The following is a 22,680-nucleotide window of genomic DNA, read 5'->3' as shown; positions in this document are numbered from 1 at the left end:
ACTTCTTCCTCAGTTTCATTCTTTTATCAATTAGCTTCTCCTAGGCAAGATTCTACCTTTTACCCCAAGCTTGGATTGTTTATTACTCACCTTATAGCCATTGGACTTGGATTTAAACTCTGGGACTAACCTAGCAGACTGTTTCCTTTTAGGAGCTTCTGTATCATGAAAACACCTTTGCTTTTGCATCAGGAATCTTTTTCCCTTTTCCAGACAGAAACCAGCTGTTCAATGACTATGCTTGTCAGAGCTGACTACTGTTAGCAGTGAGTGGGGGGCTCACATGAAGTAGAATACACTTCAAGTCCTTTTCTTGTGCCCTCCATGCCTTCACACTCACCAGATGGAAAATCAGTAGTAGAGCGGTAGCTTGGGGTAGGTGATCTGGGAGATAAGCTGTGGGTTGGAGACCCAGGCAAGCTCTCCCCTGATGAAAGTGATCGGTTCAGACAGGAGAAACTTCTGCTTGTGTGAAGAAGAGGAGAGGGTTGCTTGGCCAGCTTTTTAAAGAGAGATCTTCTCCTAGCATGAGAAGAACACAGCATTAATCAGAAGTTAAGCTGCACAGAAGATACTATTACCACAGGCAAAACTCTTGCTAGCTGACATTGCTTCCCTCTCCCATTACCCTCAGAAAAGCAAATATTAAATGTATGTTTACATGAAAGCAAACCACAACGCAGAGCGTGAAGTTTAGAAAATATCCTGATTTGCTAATAGGTGGGATAGCTATTGTAACTAAATCTATTTGTACTAAAATTTAGTCACTGTATTTCAGAAGAATGGTTAGCTCCTTATGAGTATAAATCTTCATTTTCTTAATTTAAGAGCCCACCAAACTGATGGCATATCTATAAAGCACTAGCAATATATTTACAAAATACACATAAACTTATGACCAAACCAAAAATGGCCAAAAACTTCGCACTAGAAAGTTCAATTAAACAAGTACAAAAAGATATACTTAAAAACAGATTAAGATGCAACCTCAGTTATTCACTTTCTTCCCCATATCTATGTGTGTGCTGTGCAAAATTTTTGGGGGTTATGTTAACAGATCTAGTTTAGGCAAAACAGGATTGCAAGGATGTCACAACATAGCATCTCATAGAAGAATGTAAGAAGGTGAAGAAGATGAGAGACAACTGTATTACATTTATATTTTAAATTATTATGTGTACACACACACACAAGGAAACATATTCACCATGAAACAAAAGGATTACTCACCTCTCTAAACTCTCTTTCTTTTTGGTTTTCTTACTGCGCCTGACCATTCTGCTCCTGTAGCTGTTTCGCCTCGCAGGTCCTGTCTTGATGGAAGTGTTTTCAAAAGGGGTTGTTGTTACCGAGACTTTGTTGCCACTCTGCCAAAATGGAGGAGGAACCTTTAGGTCTGAACAAAACAACACGAACTTGCCTCAAACTGAAGCTACACTACAAATGCAAATGCACTGAGACAGAACTCCAACACCAGAGTAAGAGCTGGCAGTGTAGGAAGCCCTATGCAGATGTTGCCAGGCTAATTTATGTCAGCTAAAAAATGATTGGAAAATTCTCAAATTCTGCCAAATTTCCTAAACTTCCTCCATTCCAGCTTTGGGACAAGGAGAAATTCCAATAATTGTAGCTAGACAGGAGGAGACCAAAGATTGACAAAGACTGCAATTTTCAAGATGAAAGCTTCTACAGAAACATCCTATTTTCCCACAAAGAACAGCTGTCACTGCACAGTGGTCCATTCACTGGACATTCATGTCTCAGGATACCGACAGTTATGATGATGAAATGGAGGAGAAAACTTAATCTTCATCATCAATCCCAAACAATCCTGTTATCTTGTTCAAAAGAGATAAAAAAATATAATGAAGTTAAGCTTTTTAGGACTGTTTGCATGAACAGATGACTTAATAAATAAAACCAACTGGAAATATCTGTATTATGTTTTAAAAATCCATACCTCCTGCCCAGCACTGTACACCACTACAGTGAACTTCTACTCAAAGGAATTCTAATAGCCCAAATTCATTTATAGTACAGCACATTTGGATAAACAACAATCTCCCATTTGAGTTTGCTCTTGCAAGTAGTGTGCAGGGTTGTCATGTTTCTATTTTTCCTGTACCTGACACAGAAAACAACTGCACAACCAACTGCCATAAGTTACAGAATTTTCTCTTACACATCTCTTGCAAAATTGGAAAACTTGGAAGTTCCTCTTGGTTTCAGAGAAGGAAAATAAGACTTAATGAAAAGTGTATTTTGCATCTTTCCTCAGCTCTTTATATTTCCCCATTACTTCATTGCTTTCCAATCTTCTAACTAACTACTCCCTTTGACAGACAAAGCTTTGCATGTAACACCAGAAATTGTTAGTAATATTGTAGAAGTAAACATACAGCTGTCTAAAAGAACTCTGACCTATGTGAGTCTATGCTGAAAAGATTAAAAAAACTACAATAAAATAAGCTACAGTGACAAACTAAGACACTATCATTAATTTAAAAAAGTTGGGGTTTTTGTTTGTTTGTTTTTAAGGAAAAACTGTAATTTTCCAACAGGATAGGCCTTGGAAAACTCCCCAAGAAAAAAACGTGATAGATTATTTATAAAACTCCAACTGCAGGATCAGAACTTCATTAAGCAAAGCAGCTCTGTGGGACATGCCTGGCTATATATGAGACAAAAACCTTCTGGGCCTTAAGATTATGAAAGGCAAGTTCATGTACAGTAAGCAAGAAAATATTTAATATTCTTTGTTTCCACTTTTCCTCATTGATTTCACTTTAAAAGGAGAAAATGAGAAGTAGCATCATCATCAAAAGCCTGAATTACCTGATGAAAATGGGGGAGTTCAAGAAAGTGCCAAAGTGACATTGAAAATGTCAAATTTTTTGAGACAGTAATTTCTTTGTGTCAGTGCCTCGAATGTACTTTAGCTATCTCAGCAGAAGTGTCAGTTTATTGCAGAGAAACTAAAACCTTAGCAGGATATATGAAATAATTGACCTTCCTCCAGATCTGTGCAGTAGTAGCTTAGAGTTTGTACTTGAACAACAACAAAAATCTGATAACTAAGCTCTGAGGGAAACAAACAACCCCTCAATCCTTGGTGAAAACAGCAAGCGCTTTTGTATCCCAGTTGTCCAAGAGTTACCTTTAACAACAACTCAATGACTTCTGTATGAACAAGACCATGGACTGGCTCTCCGTTGATATGAGTAATCAGGTCTCCAGCTTTTAAACCTGCTTGGTAAGCTGCACCTCCTTCTTCCACATTCTGGAAATCAGAGATGGAGAGAACAGACTCCTGTTTAACCTTCATACTTTCAAGAGTAGGCTTTGTTTAATGAACTCTTACTATAAAACCAGTTGGCAATGAAGAAAACTTAAGAGATATTAAGTTATATAAAGGAAGAAAAGAAGAAAAATCAGACCAGACATTTCACCATCAACTACTTACTCAAACTTTATAATTAGACAGGGCCTGGAATAGTTTCAAAGCTCACTGAAACACTGCTTGTTGCCACTGATATTAAGTAAGCTCTGCATAGCGGGGCAGTTTTCATGCATGACAAAGAGGTGATTCACTCCCCACAGCAAAATTTCAGAACTGAATTGAGATTTTTAGCATCCGACACTGAGAAATACTGATGTAATTAAGGCAGTGGTCACATGCAGTACCCAAATAATGATAAAAATTAACTTCACCATGTAGTTAAGAATCGTTTTCATTTGGTTCAAATTCACCAGGCTGCTCATCAGAGGGAACAGTGCAGCACAAAGGTGATGAAGGACCAAAACAAACTGAATTGCAAATTATTTTGACAGTGGCTTAAATAATTTATTATATTTTAAAATAAGCTTTTGAAGAATTGTAATTAATGCAGCCACTACTGAAGCCTACAGTGCTTACAGAGCTAACAAAACCCAACCAACCTATAGTATTTTAAAAAAAAGCCAAGGTTTCACTTTTACTGCAATGTACTATTTTCCCCCCTTCCTTTCACTGATGTGATGCTACACCAAATTTCTTTCTGGCAAGAAATCCAATTTTTTTTTACGTATTCCATTATCAATCAAATGTACTTCATTCTCCAGATTCAATGTTCTTGATGGATTAAAAGGTCTGAGAAGTAAACAACATGAATGAAAAATGAGTAATACACTATCACATCAGTAGCACTGCTACTTCAAAACCTACAATACATATTTAAAACAAAGCACTATATAAAACTTCAAAGCTTTTGATATATTTGTAATCAGTTTTTCAAAATTATTTTAAGGTAGTTGAAATATTTTAGTTCATACACACGCACACACTATTTATGTGTGTATAAAATATAAATTATATAAAATATGTAACTTATCAACCTCAATTATAAAATAAATATAAATATATATATATTTACATAAATATATTTCATTTATAATTAAGGAAGTTGATAACCAATTAAATGCAAGAACTGCGGTTTCTTCCTTTAGCCTGTCTCCCACTTCGTTCAAATCAGTAGTGAACACAGGATGAAAAATACTTGATTTATTCAAGACAGTCAGTTTTTTTCCTGTGCCATAGAATCCTCAAAGACATTCACAATTCCAAATGATTTGCACATTTCTACACAGAAGAAAGTCAGTGCTTGAAATCAGCCTACTTGTGTCTAGTAAAACACTGTGAACTTTCAGGAATCCCTTAGCTGATGCAGTTTAATAAACTCCATGTATATTTCAACAATTTCTGTTTACAATCTCCTAGTTTTGCAGATCCTGCCCTCAATAAAAGAGGGGCTGCACCACCCCTTTGGTTTTCTAAGCTGCAGTACTCTGAACTTAGACATGGCTGTTCACAATTGCCAAACTTCCCAAAAGTGAAAGTGACCCACACAGAAGGTCAACAACATATGTAGGTACCACCTCTGCCAAAAGGTGGCTTGTGTCATCCCTACAGCCAACACTGATCTTGTGTACAGGCACAAATTTCATTCTAAGAAAATTGTTTGGCACAACTTCACAATTTACACAGTAATTGTCAACAAACAGATACCATAGGTACAAAAATCAAAAGCAAATGCATCATTACAATTTTCTTTGGCTGTATATAAGCAAAAAACCATATTATCTTACCCAAACAATATGGTGCACAGTGTAGATATCACTGTCACCCACATAAACCCTGATTGCTCGGATGGTGAAGCCATACTTTTTTCCTGAACTGTGAATTACTATTGGCTGATGAGGACTTGCAGCAGCAATCGAGGAATCACGGCTGGGAGATGAATCTCGGGAGGATGAAGGATCAGATGATAGGGAATGAGGAGACATAGGACTTCCCAAAGGAGAAACACCAAACACATCTGGAAGAAAAAAATCTGCCTATCAGAGTACATTCTGAGCACACACAAATACAGACACAGAATAGGGAATTGGCTTAGTTTTATGACGTCTTTGTGTCAAAATATATCATTGCCTTTGCACAAAAACTCTCTCCTCTGTCAGTGTGTATCTTAGTGAATGAGAAGTTTAACCAATAACCAGATCTTACACCTTGTAGTGTAAACTATATGTTTTAATGCAAGAGTTAACTTGTTAGATGTAGAATGCTTTTTCCTTTTAGATAGGAAAAACACTCATTGTGAACTCTGAAAGAACAATTCTCAGCCTGTTCCTAACAGACACTCATGAAAAGAAAATCAGAGTCTGGTAGCAGACGTTATTGTGAGTACACCCAAAACCACCCCCCGAATCAATCAGCAGTGCTAAACGAAGCGCTAGTTGGTTTTTTGGTTTCAGTTTTATGTAGGTACAGGTAAAGACTACTGTACTTAAACCACAATATCTAACTGGTACATAAGACAGGAACTCATTCTTGTACCAAGCCTCCCTTTCTACATTCTGCTACATCATGTAAGACCACAAGAATTTCTTGCAACCACAATATCCATTATGGCTTTGTTTCATTTCATTGTTTTGAAAGCACTATATGCTCATGTGTGTGCAAATGTAAACACAATTGCAGCAGTATAAATAAAACACACTTTGGTGACTGTAACAGGGTGACAGCTGTGCAAAGGAATGCAGCTCAGAAAGGTTCCAGGTTTGGTGTTCATGCCAAGCCATGTCATGCGAGGGCAGATATGCTTTTGACAGCAGAGGTGCTACTCCCTGGATGTGAGTCACCAGAGGCTCCCAGAGATTGGTATCACTGGGTTAATGCTGAAATCCCACAGAATAGCCATGCCCTGAGGGGGCTGTCACTGTCACCCTTTGGCTCTGAAACATGCCCAGATTGTCTGCTCCTGTGGGACAAGTCCTGTGACTCTCAGCTAAATGACTCAGGTCAGGAACACTGGCCATCTGTTGCTATAGTTTATTTTATGGATAAGCATGAACAAGGTAGGTTTTTTGTACAGTATTAAGTACAGCTAACATACAGTATTTTGGCTGATATAGATACAATGACAGCATTTCTAGGTGTAGGCAAAGCTACGTTTGGATTTTATAGAATGATGCTGAGATTAAACTGAAAGGAAACCGTAGTTTAATAAGCACAGTAACTCAGTCTATATCATCTCTGAACTTAGTGATTCTTACTCGACAGCTGTGAAAGAACTACTAGAATACAAACTGACGAATAGCTCTTGAGTGTTACTTGGCTCTGTAGTTACCTATGTATATATCATGCTCCTGTGATAGCCAATCTCAGTAATAAGCATGCACTGCAGGCCCTCTACAAGCAGAAAAAATAACCATGATGCTGTTACAGGGGTATACCACAAAAACATTTAAGAAATTTGGGAGAGAAACATTATTTGGAAGAAAGAGTCTACACAAGGAATAAGCCCAGAGTGTTTGCAAGCCACTTGCAGTATTCAGTGTCAATACTGCCCTGAACAGGCTGAGCATGTGGTCACTATCTTTCTCATTGTAAAAATAAAGTCACCTTCATCTGTCATGCATTTTGTCAGAATGATCATTCACATTCAGACAGCATCACAGAAATGCTAAGTATTTTTTTCATTGTCACCTAGTTGTCCTCCTTCAAGCAGGGGCAAAATATTCCTCTTTAACCAAGACCCAACATTTTCCTCTTGACTTATCTCATTAAAAAATCCTCATGGCTAGGGGCTGGAATTACATGTAATGCATGGGAAGCCTATGCTGTTCTTTAAACTGTATGGTGAAGAAGGGTAGAAAACATGAGGTGAATCAGAAATTCCTGCTGTAATAGGGATTAGATGGGTCTTTCACCTCTCCAAGGGCTCCAAAACACATGCACAATAGCACATTGTTTGCTTACCAAAGTATTAAGGTGCACATGTGCTTTACAACCCAAGGACAGGTGAAGTCTAAGAGGAGAGCCAGAACCAACTCTTCAACACTATACAATTCTCCACTAGCCTGAGGACTCAAAGCAACCTGCTGAAGTTACTGTTAAAGCCACTTTGAACATATGGAGCAAGCGCAGGGTTATGTTATCAGACCAGCAGATACTTAACTATTACTCCTAAGGTCTAAAAGCAGTATATGGCCAGTGTGTGAAGCTGAGATGTAATCCCACTTTTGCAAAAAAGTCCCTCAAAGTTTGGGAAATTTGGACTTTGACTCTGAACCATTAAAAAGCAAAGCACCAATGCTTCATCTGGAAACACTCAATACTACTGTTATACTTCCACCTACTTACAGCAGTATTTCTGGCTTCAGATTTTGAGTACTCCGTGTAAGTCAGTGTTGTACAACCAGGAGCCTACATTCTATTTCTACTTTTGTGACACTTCTCTCTGGGTTATCACCTTTCCTTACAGAGATGAGAGAGAACGAGTCAGGCTGCATGTGCTGCTGTAACAAACAGCTATTCTTGGAGCTGCACATATTGAGCTACTTAAAATTTAAGCTACACTCCTAATGTAGGATAGGCCAGGGACTGAAGCCAGCATCATGTCAGGCATGCACATGGTCAAACACAAAGTAGTCACTACTAAGCTACATTTTTGCCTGTCAGAGAAGGTCCCTCAGCTGTAATGTGACCACTGTAAGTCACTGATGAGATTGCACCACCTAGTAACACATGTAATCAACAAGAGAAACAAAAAAGTGTGATGCAGAATCCATTCTGGACTCTCCAGAATCTTGCATTTACAACATAAACCATCAAGCATGCATAAATCATGAAATTTCAAACAAAAAGATTTATCTCTACCTCCTGGGATCATGAGGGACAAAGCACTTGCAGAAAGGGACTTTGTGACTTTTCCAGAGATCTTCCTTTTCTCTGTGCTTTCTAACCGCTGACGAGCCATGTGAGATGCAACTTCACTGGGTGGCTTTGAGGAGTTATCTGTACTGTCCACACTCTCACTTCTTCCATTTATCTGATCTAAGTGCTCTGAAAAACTGCCAACTGTACAAAGAAGAATGGATAAACACATTAAGGGGAAACTGGGGGTTAGGGAGGGCAAACAGTACAATTGTGAGATAGGAATTTTTCTTTCTGTTAACAAGTTCATAAAAGAACACTACATAAATCTGACTAATTCTTCCAGATTTAGAGAATGCATAAATGTTAACAGATTGAACTGAAGCAACAGTTTTTTGTAGTCACTGACTAAAGTAAATAAGAGACAAAGCCGAAGCAAGCCTGGTATCTCAATATGCAGCACTCACCTTAGAGAACCTAATCATATATTTAATTTTCATGTGAACTCCTCCTAAAGTAAATGAAAGGCTCCAATCCTACATAATTTGCTATCAGCTTAACAACTCTTCCAAAATCTTTAAAACATTAAGTATAATTTTATTTTTAATTATTACCTTTTGCTTTTATTCTTTGGGTGGTTTTCTACCACACAGGAGAAAGATATCTGGCACCACTAAACTCAGTATTGCAACAACATTGGTCTTAGTCTATGACAGGTAATGAACTTCCACAACACTGAAGGAAGGACAACAATGTTTCAAACAATAAAGGCCTTGTGTCACGTGAACAACATGCACAGGATTTTTTCAAAAATTTCAAAGATGTCACAGGAAATTTGTATGACCTTATGCAACAAGCACCAAGGGTAGGTCACTTATTTAAAGACATAGGAATAATTCCTAGTATTCCTTTAAGGTCACTGAATATCCTGTTGTTAGTGGACCAGAGAAAAATGAAATTACTGTTAAGTGTAACTGATAAGTGACAGAAGAGGATCAGATGCTTTGAGTTATCATTGTGACAGCTGTGCTAATGCCAACACCATAACACAGGGCTGGGGGAGTGAGCAAGACTTGAGATACAGCAGAGTCAAGGTTTCAGACAGGGGAAGGAGATGGCAATGGTTGTACAGCTGGACAAGCCTGAGGAACTTTATTTTCCCAGAAATGGGGAGGAGGAAGGGGAAGGAACATGTGGGCTACAAGGGAAATTAGGGGTATGGGATAAAGGGATATCTTGAGAAAACTCAGCGGGGTCCAAAAGAGAAATAAGCTGAAGACAGGTAAATGCATAGAGAAGGTAACTGGAACCTATATATTGACAATCATGAGACTGATAAAGGCCTAGAGCTGTGTTAAGTATCAGGTCTTTCAACAGTTATACAAGACTCTGCTCTAAGTACAAAACCAGCAAGATGCTAGGGCCCTGGATCCTACTGAAACGCATGCAAATACTTGAGCTAGGTGAGGGATGCATAAAGGAAATAAATAATTTAAGTAGGGAATGGTTTACAACACTCCCTCCTAGATTCCTAATGACAAAAGCGACTTCCACAAGTCAAAGAAAACCCTGCCAACTATGAAAGGCACACATCATTGAGATGTCTTAACTAAAAACACACAATGGTGCAGCACAGAGTGGTAGAAAACAGCAATAGGGATCAGCTGGAATGACTCCAGGATGATCAATCAAAAGATCACCAAATTCAGTCAGGGAAGATATAAAAATAGCATTTTAAGTGCTCAAGTGATCTAAGACTCCTTTTCACCACAAGAAGAATCCTGCAAAGGCTCTAAGGTCAAGTCGCCATTCTATTCACTTGCCTAGCAGCCCTCCAGAGTCAGTGGGGCAAGATCAAATGTTGGCATTTCCAAAAACGTTGAAGCTTTCCCATACATATCTTCACAAGATTTTTATTAGCTTGAGCCTAAGCCCAAACCAGACCCCTCTTGGGATGGCTTTTTTTTAAAGCCGTTCTGAAATACAGGACTTCTAAATCCATGAATGCTACTGCTAAAGAAAGAAAGTCCACAACTTCTTCTAATGTCATCAGCCAAGAGACCCACTGAATTACCTGATAGCGTGGAGCTGCTGATCGTACTTGCTGGAGTGGTTACTTCAGGTTCATCTTGCACTACTTCCTCACTCACAAATGCAGGCTTTTCCTGTTCATCTCGAGTTCCCACTAAGCCGGTGGAATTATCCTGTTCTCCTTCGGCTGATATGGCCAACTTCGGAAGCAAACCAGAACTGTGTCGCTGCCTGCTACTCTCAGTGTCAGAGGAGATGGATGTAGATATTTGTTGTCTGCATTAAAAATAAGCAAACTCTCATGCAGTAACTGAGAGGAGGAGGCCTGCTACCTGACAAGCAGGATGTGGACCACTTCCAATGCCTCCTTCTACTTACATTTCAGAATATTCCGAACTCCAGCTTAAAGATTCCACAGAAGGCAGTGTTACAGTTTTGGGTTTGTCTCCTGGATCTTCCTTTTCTTCACCTTGCGTTTGAGTGATTCGATCTATGCTACTAAAAACCTATTACAGACAAAACAAAACCCACAAAAAACCCAACTTATCACTAGACATATATGATATAAAAAGATAGGCAGGAAAACACATCTTGGGTTGTACTCTGCATTGTTCTAAATGCTTATACAGTATTTCAGAGTGCAAACTTCAAACTTCTTGAGCTTTTTTAAAATTTCCAATAGTTTGTGTTCTTAAAATGCTTTTCTATTTTGCTTTCTTGGCTTGTCACACACAGGGTCATGAATAACATCTCTTCTCATTACGAATTGATCAGCTTTCTCCCAATTTCACTGTGTGAACCAAGAGAGTACAAACAAAATCCACAGCCTTGGGGTCTCTAGGTCACAGGATTAATGGACATCTTGGATTAAATCACAACCATAAAGCCAATCAGGGTAAAAAAGCCCTAACCCTAAGATACTGACTTAGTATCTACCAGTCAGGTGTGGAAAGCAGAAAAATTAACCTGAATTAACTCTGAAGTTAAGAATAAATTACTTGGCTAAAGGATTTAGAAAAAATAAACTCTGATCATTAGAAGTCTGTTGTTTGCTTAGCTGACAAACAGTACACAGAAACTGTCAGCTCTATATTCTACAGCCTGAGAGGCACAAGTAGAGATGCAATGGTGTAACATTAACAAACCAAACTACTGTGGTACAGAGCTTTCAAAAGGACAAAAGCTCACAGAATCACAGAAGGAGGCTGGAAGGGACCTCTGCAGGTCATGTTGTCCAACCCCTCTGCTCCAGCAGGGTCACCTAGAGTTGCTTGGTCAGGATCACATCTAGTTGGCTTTTGACAGCCTCCAAGGACTGAGACTCCACAACCCCTCTGGATAGCCTGTGCCAGTGCTCGATCACCCTCAGAGTAAAAAAGTGTTTCCTTGTTTTCAGACAGAACTTCCTGTGTATCAGTTTGTGCCCATTGCCTCTTGTTCAAGTTACCCCCAAAGAGACTACATCATTTACCAGTATCTGAATTTGAAACATACCACCAAGTCAAAACAAGGAATTTACACAGAATGAGGGTAACTACATCCATGATTCCCATCTCTGCTCTTCCATGCTATCACAGGTACAATATGTATGTGATACTGCAGAGCCAGCATAAGATCTACCGATTCCTTAAAGCATAACCCAGGACAAACAAGAGAAACAGAGTTTCCAAATGCCTTTAAACAGTTCCTAAAGTAGGTTAAAGAAACTTAAACAGAAAGCTTTTGAAAATCACTGCTGGATGCTATGTCAAGACTAAAAGCATGCTCATTAGGCATTCCACTTCCATTAGTTCCTGCCAATTTACCCTCCACAGTATTTCCTGAGCGTGTCTACTCTGCTCCTACTAGTGTCCTTTGTCCAGCATTAATTAGCTCTCAACTACTCAAGTATACTACCCTTTGGACAATCAGCTTTACCTTCAATTCACAGCATTCAAATCACGCTCTCAAATCCACATCTCTCCTTGATCAAATCACCTGCTAACCATGACTTTGCTTTTTCCCTTCAGTCTAATGTCATTTAATTAATAGCTACTATAGGCTAGAAGTGTAATCTTTGTTATGCCATCACCTGCAAGACACCTAGGACACAACTGGAGCAACACGCAAACTATGTACAAGGAAACCAATGTAAGAAACGTGCATTAGCACTGAACAGAACAGTTTCCATATACTTTCTGTTACGCGATCATGAATTGTCTACAGAAAATACCAACCTATTTATACAATTTTCTATTACCTTCTTAAAGATTCAAGAAATTACTTCCCTACAGAATCTTCCCACGTTTTGATTTAGTGGAATACACTTAATTCTTGCTCAATTTCAGTTAACATTTGTTGAAGAAACAATCCCCTATATACCTCTTCCATATCTATTTCCAAACTCCATAAAACTAGCAAAATGTTTATGTACACAATACATACTAATATTATTTTTACTTACTTTTGAAAATCTGTGTGAACATGAGGAAAACTGTCTTATCTCCAAATTAAAGTCTTCATCATTGGTATCATCTTCTTCCTCAGTTTCCATATGGTGGTATTTCTCAGAACGAGCTACAGTCGAGGGAAATAAACTATTTGAATTTATCAGGAAGAATGGGTACCAGGCATTAAAATTAACTAAAAGTGTAATTTTAATCTTAAAATTATTTCTGCTGAAATGTCAAATTACCAGTGAATTTGCAAGCTGCCAGTGGTTCTGATAAAGGAGATGTTCAAAGCAGTAAGCAAAAGTCAAAGGCAGTAATTATTTAAACAAGGCATTCATCACATTTTTTTAATACCATCAAACACCTACTGTCAAAATAACTTGTGTCATCTTCAGACTCCAACTGTGGAATAAATTCTGCTTTCTGCCTCAGCAGGCTATTCCAGTCAAGGCTCCTGAAGAATTGATGTTGCTTTACTTCATATGCACCACCTGGGGGAGCCAGAGAAAAACACTGAGCAAATCATACCAAATCCTCTGACATTAACTCAACTAAACCCCGGCCAAAAAAATGCTAATTATCATGGAAAGGCATAGTCATCCCTGTGGGCAGGAACATCTACTACCCATTTCCACTAGACTCTCCATAACCTGTCAGAGCAATTCCCTGTCCCTGTTTCGCTGTTGCCACAGTGGTGGCATTGCATTATCATCTTCCCCCCCTTTCAACATTCCTATTTTTCTAGATATACTAAGTATTATCTGTCAGCTACACATTAGTCAGAATGCATCAGATGTAGTAGTAATAGTCAAAAACGTGCACTAGATGAGTAAGTACAAGTTAGAAAGTAAGGAAGAATGATTCTTAGTAGTTACTCAGTGTAAATACCATTACTGTCAGGAGCTCCTTTTGGTGTTTTATGGCAGTAATACACAATTCTGTATGAAGTACCTCACCATTTATCTTCTTATCAATTACTGCCTACTTTTTATGTGTGTAGAACAATTACACTAGTTTCAAGTTAAGAAACAACTATAAGAACCCAATGAAATACTGGAATTTTTGTCCTAGGGAGGTGGGCGAGGATGTTAGTAAACATAAATCTAATTCTAAAAACTGAACAGGTAACCTGCAGCAGCAAGAGTTACTGCCAACTTCATTGTATTGGGTTTACACTGTACGGTTTTGGTAGCGGCAGGGGTTGCAGGGGTGGCTTCTGTGAGAAGATGCCAGAAGCTTCCCCCATGTCTGATAAATCCAATGCCAGCCAGCTCCAAGATAGACCCATTGCTGGCCAAGGCTAAGGCCATCAGTGACGTTGGTAGCGCCTCTGTGATAACATGTTTACAAAAGGGTAAAAAAAATGCTGCACAACAGCAGCTGGAGAGAGGAGTGAGAATATGTGAGAGAAAACAGCCCTGCAGACACCAAGGTCAGTGAAGAAGGAGGGGGAGGAGATGCTCCAGGTGCCAGAGAAGAGATTCCTCTGCAGCCCGTGGGGAAGACCATGGTGAGGCAGGCTGTCCCCCTGCAGCCCAGGGAGGTCCACCGTGGAGCACACATCCACCTACAGCCCATGGAGGACCCCACACCGGAGCAGGTGGATGCCCGAAGGAGGCTGTGAACCCATGGGAAGCCTGTGCTGGAGCAGGCTCCTCGCAGGACCCACGGCCCCGTGGAGAGAGGAGCCCACACTGGAGCAGGTTTTCTGGCAGGACTTGTGACCCACAGGGGACCCACGCTGGAGCAGTCTGTGCCTGCAGGACTGCAGCCCATGGAAGGGAACCCATGCTGGAGCAGGGGAAAAGTGAGGAGTCCTCCCCCTGAGGAGGAGGGAGCAGCAGAGACAAGGTGTGATGAACTGACCACAACCCCTGTTCCCCATCCCCCTGTGCTGCTGGTGGGGAGGAGGTAGAGAAAATCAGGAGTAAAATTAAGCCCGAGAAGAAGGGAAGGGTGGGGGGAAGGTGTTTTTAGATTTGTTCTTATTTCTCATTATCCTACTCCATCATTAATTGGCAAAAAATTCAATTCATTACCCTGAGTTGAGTCTGTTTTGCCCGTGACGGTAATTGCTGAGTGATCTGTCCTCATCTCAACCCACAAGCCTTTCATCGTATTTTCTCTCCCCTGTCCAGCTAAGGAGGGGGAGTGATAGAGCAGCTTGGTGGGCACCCGGTGGTCAGCCAGGGTCAACCTACCACATGGATAGAGTACATAAACTTCCCTATGTCAAGGCCAAGTCAGGAGAGAGCCACAGAAGTGTGAAGTATCCAGGATTGGTCTCTGAGTGTCAAGATTTCTATGTTGGGTTCTTTGCTTTTCTGACTGCACCAGGGAAAAAATCAGAAAAGCCAAATCTTCCCAAAATCACATCTCATTGTAAGTCACTAGCCAAGGAGTGAACATTTCTCTGAGCACAGTAATGGGATATTACATCAGAACTGTGTAATTCTTGATTGGTATCAGACACTTCAAACTCAAAGAGGTCTTTTTTCTATCATTTTCCTTCTTCGAAAAAAGTATAGTGTCTATCTCTCTTCTTTCAATTTGACTATGCCACTCAGGTCTCCTGGCAAATACACAATTACAATTTTCATGGAGTGTTACACAATTAGCTAATATGTATTAAACAGATAGGGCTGTCATTTGAAATGCATGGTGGAGCCTGGGATAAACTGTTATTTTCCAGTGCCCCTGTGGGACCTGTCACATTGCAGCCTCAGTTCCTGTGAGTTGCTTCTGACACTTAAAAAACCCCCAACTTTGTTGCAGTTTCTAAACACCCCTCTGTGCTTCAAATAAATGGCTGCCCAACTTCCTTCTTCAGACTGCCAGCTCTTGAGACACCATGGACAGTCAAATCAGCCCGTAAATGAGCTGCACAGATGCTCCGTGTGGTGGCACTGACCATTACAGTAGTTAAACCAGCCTCATTCTAGTCAATTCACTTTCTCAACCAGCTGTAGCAAAAGAGGCAGAATTTGCAATCTACTTCTGATCCAGCCTCTCACAAGGTGACGATCTTGAATTAACACTGTGTTTACCAGGAAAAAGTATCCTGGCAACGAAACAACAATGCCTGAAAGGAGTATACTTAAAACAAGGGAATGGAACTAATTGTGGCTCTTCCATTTTGCCTTTGGCAGTGGTGCCCTTTGCAGATGAAGCAGGCAGCAAGTGGAGAAGCTGACTGGGGCATGACACCTCCCTCACTCTTGTTCAACACAGGGCAAGGGAGAACAAACAACAAACTTTGCTGGATGCCACATACTCCAGACCATCAGCTAGAGAGAAGTCTAAGGGCTGTTCACAGAGATCTCAGATGCTCAGGGAGCAAAGGAACACACAGTTCACTCATCTCAGTCACGTCATCATGTCCCAAAGGAAGACCTGTCTTTTGGGACCACATCAATAGTACTTTGGGTCTGGGTTATACTCATGTTCCCCCCGACTGGCTGTGGCAAGGCCAGTTGTGAACTGATTCCTAAAGCTCCTTTTTACATTAACTCTAAAAATACGCAGCACAATCTGATCACTGGACTCAGTTTTGCCAGCAATTTTCCAAGTACTCTAATGCTGACTCAACCTGCCGCTTGGTTTCCTTAGCATCCCCAATGTATTTATATTCATGGCATACAGTGTTCACTATAAATAAAACTATACTTTTCTGTTTGATCTCTTTTATGTAGGAGGCTTTTTTTGCTGTGTTTACATAGTGCTTTGTCCAGCAGGATGGCAGACAGTGGCTAGGGTTCCCATACATTAACACTTTAAAAATCATGTGCAATATTCTTCATTACTGTCTCTCACTCAATTCCCAAATAAATCTGGCTCCATCAACTAACAAATAAACACTATTACATAAATGCACAGTGCTTTCATTAGCCTACACAGGCTCACCGCTCCTAATACCACATGCCAGGTTCTTCTCTTGAAATGGAATGACCACAGTGGCATAAGCTGGCAGCTTGTGTTCTTACAGATATCCATTTACTTCCTTAACATTCACAGTTTTGGTTTTATTCTTTTTCATGCAAGGTAGTAGTGCTTGCTGAATAAGAATGACAAGACCTTTCACAACACAAGCTCAGACAGTCATTTCTGAATATTTAGTTTGAGTACTCATCACCCACCCTAATGCCTGGAGGAACTAATCTGCCAGGCTAAGACACTTCTGAAAACGGAAGCATCAGTTGTGTATTGATTCTCCTTCTCTATTTCTGTGTTTAGTTATTTAACACTGTATTCATGAAGGAACCCCATCCAGTGGCGAACTGGGTCTTTGAGAAATTTCTTTTTTAGTCATCAAATTAAGAGAAGAGTAAATGTGAACACCCACATGTAAACTCTGAAAAAAACAGTCATTATTTTGTTAAGCTCATATTACTGGTCTGAATCTATAGAGTACCCTCTGCTATAATACATGTTGTCATGCTACTTGCCCTGACAGATGTTGCCCAGGCAAAACAAATACGTGAACAAAAGCTCCCAATGCAGAATCTAGAAGCTATTTCTAGCACAATACTGATTTAAAACAGTGCCTTCTAACCTGTTCCCAGTCTTTCCAAAGGATTCTGCCTGAGCAGCAGGGTAATCAGATCCTGAGCATCTGGCGGCGGTGCTTCATCCTTTTCAGGCCAGTTGATTTCATCTAGCAAAACAGAAAGTTGTTTGTTATTACTGAAGTCTGATCCCAACATTCAGCAGAAACTGTGTGAAAACTCTCGTAGTGAGCTAACAGTAAAGTCAGAGTAAAGGCAGCTTTTTCAAGTTGCTCTCTGTTGCATACCAATTACTTCCTATTTTTATACTCTCTATATACAGACTTTGTAAGCATATTGTTATATTCCCATTTTCCTTGGAAGTATCCTTTAACCCAAAAGTGTTTAACAACAGTATACAGGAATGCTTGGCTCATGGAAAACTATTGCAAAATATTAGCACAATTTGGATTCTGTCCCTTCTCCCTGCTCCCCCAGAATCATGGTTTAAATTTTAGTTATATTCATGGAAACTGCTGTTAAGATGGACACAGCTGACCTGACCTAGCAGTCACTGGTCACATTTGTAATCTTTCTCTAATATTAGTAGACTAACTGAAGTCATTAATCCCATGACTAAGGGCCGAGGTATTGGACTCTGCTCTGGAGAGATACACGCCAATGGAGCTTTCTTCCAAGTGTCTCGTACTTCAGAGGAAAACCACCTCGCTCTACTGACTCTTATACTACTAAGGCTTTTTGCACTTCATAGCAAGTTGGACCTAAATGATGTAATCAAGACAGTAAACCCTGCAGTATTCAGGTAAGGCTGAATAAAAATTCCACCAAACTTTCATTTAAATTAAACAATGGGAAATTGTGCCAGTTTCAGTATGCACATTAACTTTATAACAGCTTACATAGCAAGTTTTGTCTGATCTTTAGCTGAACTTGCCTCCACAAATGTAATATTTAGAAAAAACTTCTGCAGAAGTTTCTTGGGAGGTACAAGGATTTTGGTGTCAGAGAAACAGAATGCTAAGAGCTCAGGAAATACAGAAGGCTGTTAAGGATTTTGTCATCACCCTACGATCCAGACTCTTCCTTCGAACTGATCATCACTAGAGCAATAACCATTAGAAGCTACACACAAGTTTAATCTTTGTATTTCAGAGTTTAAGGAAAGCTACTGAAATAAACAGGCACGAAATGTAACCTGTTTCTGGAGCATTATTTTTAACCCCAATCATTTTAGGCATCTAACTTAGTACACTGAGGCCTCCCACAACTGTACTCACACAACTTGGGGGCAGGAAAGGCAACCTACAATGAAGAAGGAGGGAGGTAAAATGAGGGAGCAAGATTTTAAAGTAGATTTCCAAGTAGACGCAGATTTCACCCACAGAAACTGGAGTAAAAGTCTAGGCTATAGTTTGGGTTCTTTAACATGATTTTTACAGTTGAATACAAGGGCAGCATATATTTCAGCACAGGAAACTTACCCAACAAAAGAGTTCTCCTGCAGATACTGATAGTAATAATGATTTCACTAAGTTAGGATATTTAAATTAAAAAAGAAAGTGACAAGTCAACATCAAACCAAGAAACTAAGCTGACAAACAGCCTTGGAGAGTGAGTGGGAATAGATCAGGTTTTCAAACATACACTTCTACCGATAATTTCTGGAAGATAAATGGACACATTCAAACAGATAAAGTTATTTACATAAGTATCAGCTAGATTGTAACCCATGACAATTTGTTTTACAAAACATAAAATTAATGCCACATGCAAAATAAAGTCTAAAGTGCAAATTTTGTCATTAATTTTAGACTATTCCCTCCCCTTCTCCCAGAGAGCATAAAGATAAAAACACATGTGCATGTGTCTGGAAATGCAATAAAAACATGAGTTATTTCCATGTTTGCCTGCCTACAGCTTCCACTGCCGTTTAAATCTAATTTGGAAAATAAAGCATGAATATGCATTGCAGCCATGAGGCATCCAGAACAAAGCCAGCATTTGCTGCTTGTGTTAATTAAACAGTTGATTCTCCTTGCCACTCAGGCCTCAGCATATCACATCAGAAAACAACATGGTTATAAATGCATGAACAGCTAGGATGTTGTATAAAGAGGTCACATACTAGAGGCAACTCACAAATCCATTTCATTAAAGTTTATAAACAAGTCTGGCTTTCAGCTTCAGAGATGGAGGAAAGCAAGATGATGACAGAGTGTCTCCTTAAGTACAAGAGGGGATTTACTGCATTCTCAGATAATAAAGAACCAGAGGTGCAGTTAAAATAATTTTGTTTCTGTTGTTGTTTTTTTTTTTTTTTATGCTTGGGTTTGGGGTTTTTTTTGTCTTAGGTACTAGAACTTTTAAGCAGACCGTAAAACAGACTGGGAAATACTCAGTAACAGAGGTGCCATTCTGTTAAACTTTTGGCATAAATAGAGACCCTCTACATGTATGCATCTGGGTAATTTATGGAAACAGCAGGTAGGATAGTAAACAATTCTGTTTAATTATCATTCAGTTTTGCCACAAGCCACATAACAATACTTAGGGTCAGCTTGCAGGTTAAGATCTAAAAGGTTATTGAATTTTAAATGGAAGAACAACAGCTGCTACAGAAATAACATTACACTACAACAATCACCAGTGAAATCATTAACAATCTGTGAATTGAATTTGTTTCCTTCTCTTTCTCATTATTTATTATTCGGGAGACATTTGTTTTAGGGTTTTATTACAACTTTGTTAATTTCTTTATTGTGCCATGAGGCATTTTCCCATTTATGCAAATTTATTTTAACCGTTTCTTCTCTGGTATAATTTCTTTATTAAAGACTGAAATTGCTGTGCCATAGTAGCACTAGTTTTCTACCAATACTGCCTTTTTCAAACCGTGCAGCTTAACCACTGTGCTCTATCTTACTGCATTTCTGTACTTAGCAACAGTATACAGTTTTTAATCCAAATTTATTCTTACTGCTTTGACAGCAAATTGTCTATTACAATATTAGAATAATGGTGGGGTTTTGAGCAAAACTGGTTTGAAAACCTAGTCTATCAGTAAACTTGTAAATATCTTTACTATTAAGTGAAACTGAAATGTTTCGCAGCAAGCTAAGAAATCTGGGGGGTTTTGTGATGATCCTCACCACTGATTACTTGTCCAAACAGCTCTTCTGGTGTATCTCCAAAGAATGGCACACACCCAACAAGAAATTCATAAAGGATAATTCCCATAGCCCACCAGTCCACTGGTTTTCCATAACCCTGTCTCAGTATCACTTCAGGAGCTATGTATTCTGGTGTACCACAGACCTAAAAGAAAGAAAAGAAGCATGATGGTAAAACAAGTCTAATTGGGCTATGTCACCTAATTTATAATTCTTGAGGTGTAAAATAATATGGAAACATGGAAAAATGCTTGCGTAACAGCTAATGTTTTTAGAATGACCTAGCTACGTTTACAGGCAACATAATAAACATTTGCACATCTGTCATGCAAAGGACAGTTTGCGTTTCATACATGGGAGTCCATTACAGCAAATACCTTCCTTAACTTAAACATATCCTTATTTTTACATGAAAGTTGTGATGGTTTTATCTTAAGTAACTTTTACAGTGAACAGATTGTGAGCAATGGTAATGAGGCATGCTTAAAGGGAAATGGGCCATAGCAAGGATTTTAGCACCCTTGGCTGTACAATGCATCATGAGCTCCACAAGTACTCTGCTGAGATTTCTGAATTCCTTATAAAAACAGTTTTCCATTTGTCTCTCTCACAGATTCACTTGCACACAATTAGGCTGTTCATCTTACTAATAGATCCTAATGTAGAAAGAAAGAAGCCTAGAATAATCTGCAGGGCATCAGTAAAAGTAACTGACATATGCAATTCGAACATCAATGCAGAAGTAACAACAGTTTATATAGTATTACAGTACATTCTGCTGGCAAAACATCTCTTCATTTGAACACTCAATGTAGAAATGAAAAAGGCTGTGTCTTACTTGTTTGTCAAGGAATTCTCTGGCATCCTTCTCAATGTGACCCTCATAGAGATTGGTCGTCAAACTCATTAGCCCCACCTTTGACAGGCCAAAGTCTGTAAGCTTTATATGGCCCATGGATGTTACCAATAAACTGAAAATTAGAATGATCTGAAGTTACTGTGATATAATTCAACATTATGTGCTTATCATTATTATACTTGGAGGAAAATGTTTCATTAGCACTGCAAAAAAATATAAAGACAGCTTAAAAAGTAATTTAAGCAGGTACAAAATAAACAGGTTAAAATCTGACAGTCTTACATGTTACTATTATTATCAGATGTAAACAAACTTTTTATATGCAATAATACAACATCTAATAGAACCATAGAAGTGTTGAGAGCGTTCAGCTACGTGAACGCTAGATGCTTTGAAGAAAAAGAAACAGTCATCATCTGAAAGACCAAGAATAGAATAAATGTTGCTTTTGAAGTGAGGTGAGCATTTTCTGTCTGTAACTAGCTGGATCATTAATTTGAAAAAACCCTCTGGTATTAAGTTAGTTACTAATACTACAATGGCCTGAGGTATTGTGCTATGAAGGTATTGTCATTCAACAGACATGACTGCAATCCTGTTTGGTTTCATTGGTGGGGGGGTGTGTGTTTGTTTGGTTTTTGATTTAAAATGTGAAATAGGAAGAAGATTAATGGAGCTGCAACTGCCATACTTTTTACTGCAGCTACTTGCTGTAATGTTATTTACATGTACAGGAGCAATATTGTAATTCTAAATATTGAGAAAAAAACCCCAAAACATGTAACAGGAAAGATTTCCAAATCTGGTCAATCTTGTCTTCATATATGCAAATATCTGCAAGTTGATGATACTTTGTATTAAACAGTGTTTCGAGCATACTTTGAAAGACCTTTTCCGTAATGACCAAAATGCATTTCCCTTCATTTCAGCCAGAAAAGAACTTTTTTTTTTTTTTTTTTTAGCTACTCTAATAGCCTCTTCCATCCTAAAGATAGAAAATTTTAAAGCGCTCTTTTGGAAAAAACACATTTTCTGTAACTGCAGGTAAAGAAAATTCAGATCTTGTGCAGAAATTGTGAATCTATATAACATTCATTAAAAAAAAATTTTAAAAACATTCAAAGCAAGTTTACACCTTTCATGTTTTATCTAACCATTTCAAAGTCCTCTTTTGGTTATATTCTATATACATACTTGTCTGGTTTCAAATCCCTGTGTACAATTCCATAATTATGAAGGTATTCCAAGGCCAGAACAGTCTCTGCAAAGTACATCCTTGCCATGTCTACAGGTAAGGGACCCATATTCTTCATCAAAGTAGCACAGTCTCCACCTGTGAAAATAGGACAAATGTTCCAGATGTCGTTATAAATACTGAGGTGTCTCAGTATAATCCATATATGCTGCAGAAAGAGACACAAACTGTAGTCATAAATGTTTATTTTCCAGTCAGATGATTCAACTGAACAGGTAACCACACCAACAACTG

At 38.9% G+C, this 22,680-nt stretch overlaps 1 protein-coding gene across 11 annotated transcripts in view; it reads right to left on the bottom strand.

The window, feature by feature from the left end:
- MAST4 (microtubule associated serine/threonine kinase family member 4) overlaps window positions 1–22,680 on the bottom strand; it is a 307,197-nt gene that overhangs the window by 6,797 nt on the left and 277,720 nt on the right. For all 11 annotated transcript variants that reach the window (XM_069776435.1, XM_069776436.1, XM_069776437.1 and 8 more), the window contains 13 exons: window positions 22,386–22,524; window positions 21,171–21,303; window positions 20,312–20,477; window positions 17,210–17,311; window positions 13,026–13,148; window positions 12,669–12,781; window positions 10,604–10,731; window positions 10,269–10,501; window positions 8,198–8,398; window positions 5,125–5,354; window positions 3,158–3,280; window positions 1,231–1,367; window positions 341–522 (listed from right to left, as the gene is read on the bottom strand). In XM_069776435.1, the coding sequence (XP_069632536.1) occupies window positions 341–522; window positions 1,231–1,367; window positions 3,158–3,280; window positions 5,125–5,354; window positions 8,198–8,398; window positions 10,269–10,501; window positions 10,604–10,731; window positions 12,669–12,781; window positions 13,026–13,148; window positions 17,210–17,311; window positions 20,312–20,477; window positions 21,171–21,303; window positions 22,386–22,524 (2,010 nt within the window). The remainder of the gene's footprint in view (window positions 1–340; window positions 523–1,230; window positions 1,368–3,157; window positions 3,281–5,124; window positions 5,355–8,197; window positions 8,399–10,268; window positions 10,502–10,603; window positions 10,732–12,668; window positions 12,782–13,025; window positions 13,149–17,209; window positions 17,312–20,311; window positions 20,478–21,170; window positions 21,304–22,385; window positions 22,525–22,680) is intronic.

This window comes from Haliaeetus albicilla, chromosome Z (assembly GCF_947461875.1).
Source record: "Haliaeetus albicilla chromosome Z, bHalAlb1.1, whole genome shotgun sequence".
NCBI lineage: Eukaryota > Metazoa > Chordata > Aves > Accipitriformes > Accipitridae > Haliaeetus > Haliaeetus albicilla.
The sequence above is the reverse complement of the archived record's forward strand: the minus strand, read 5'-3'. Positions and strand labels throughout refer to the sequence as shown.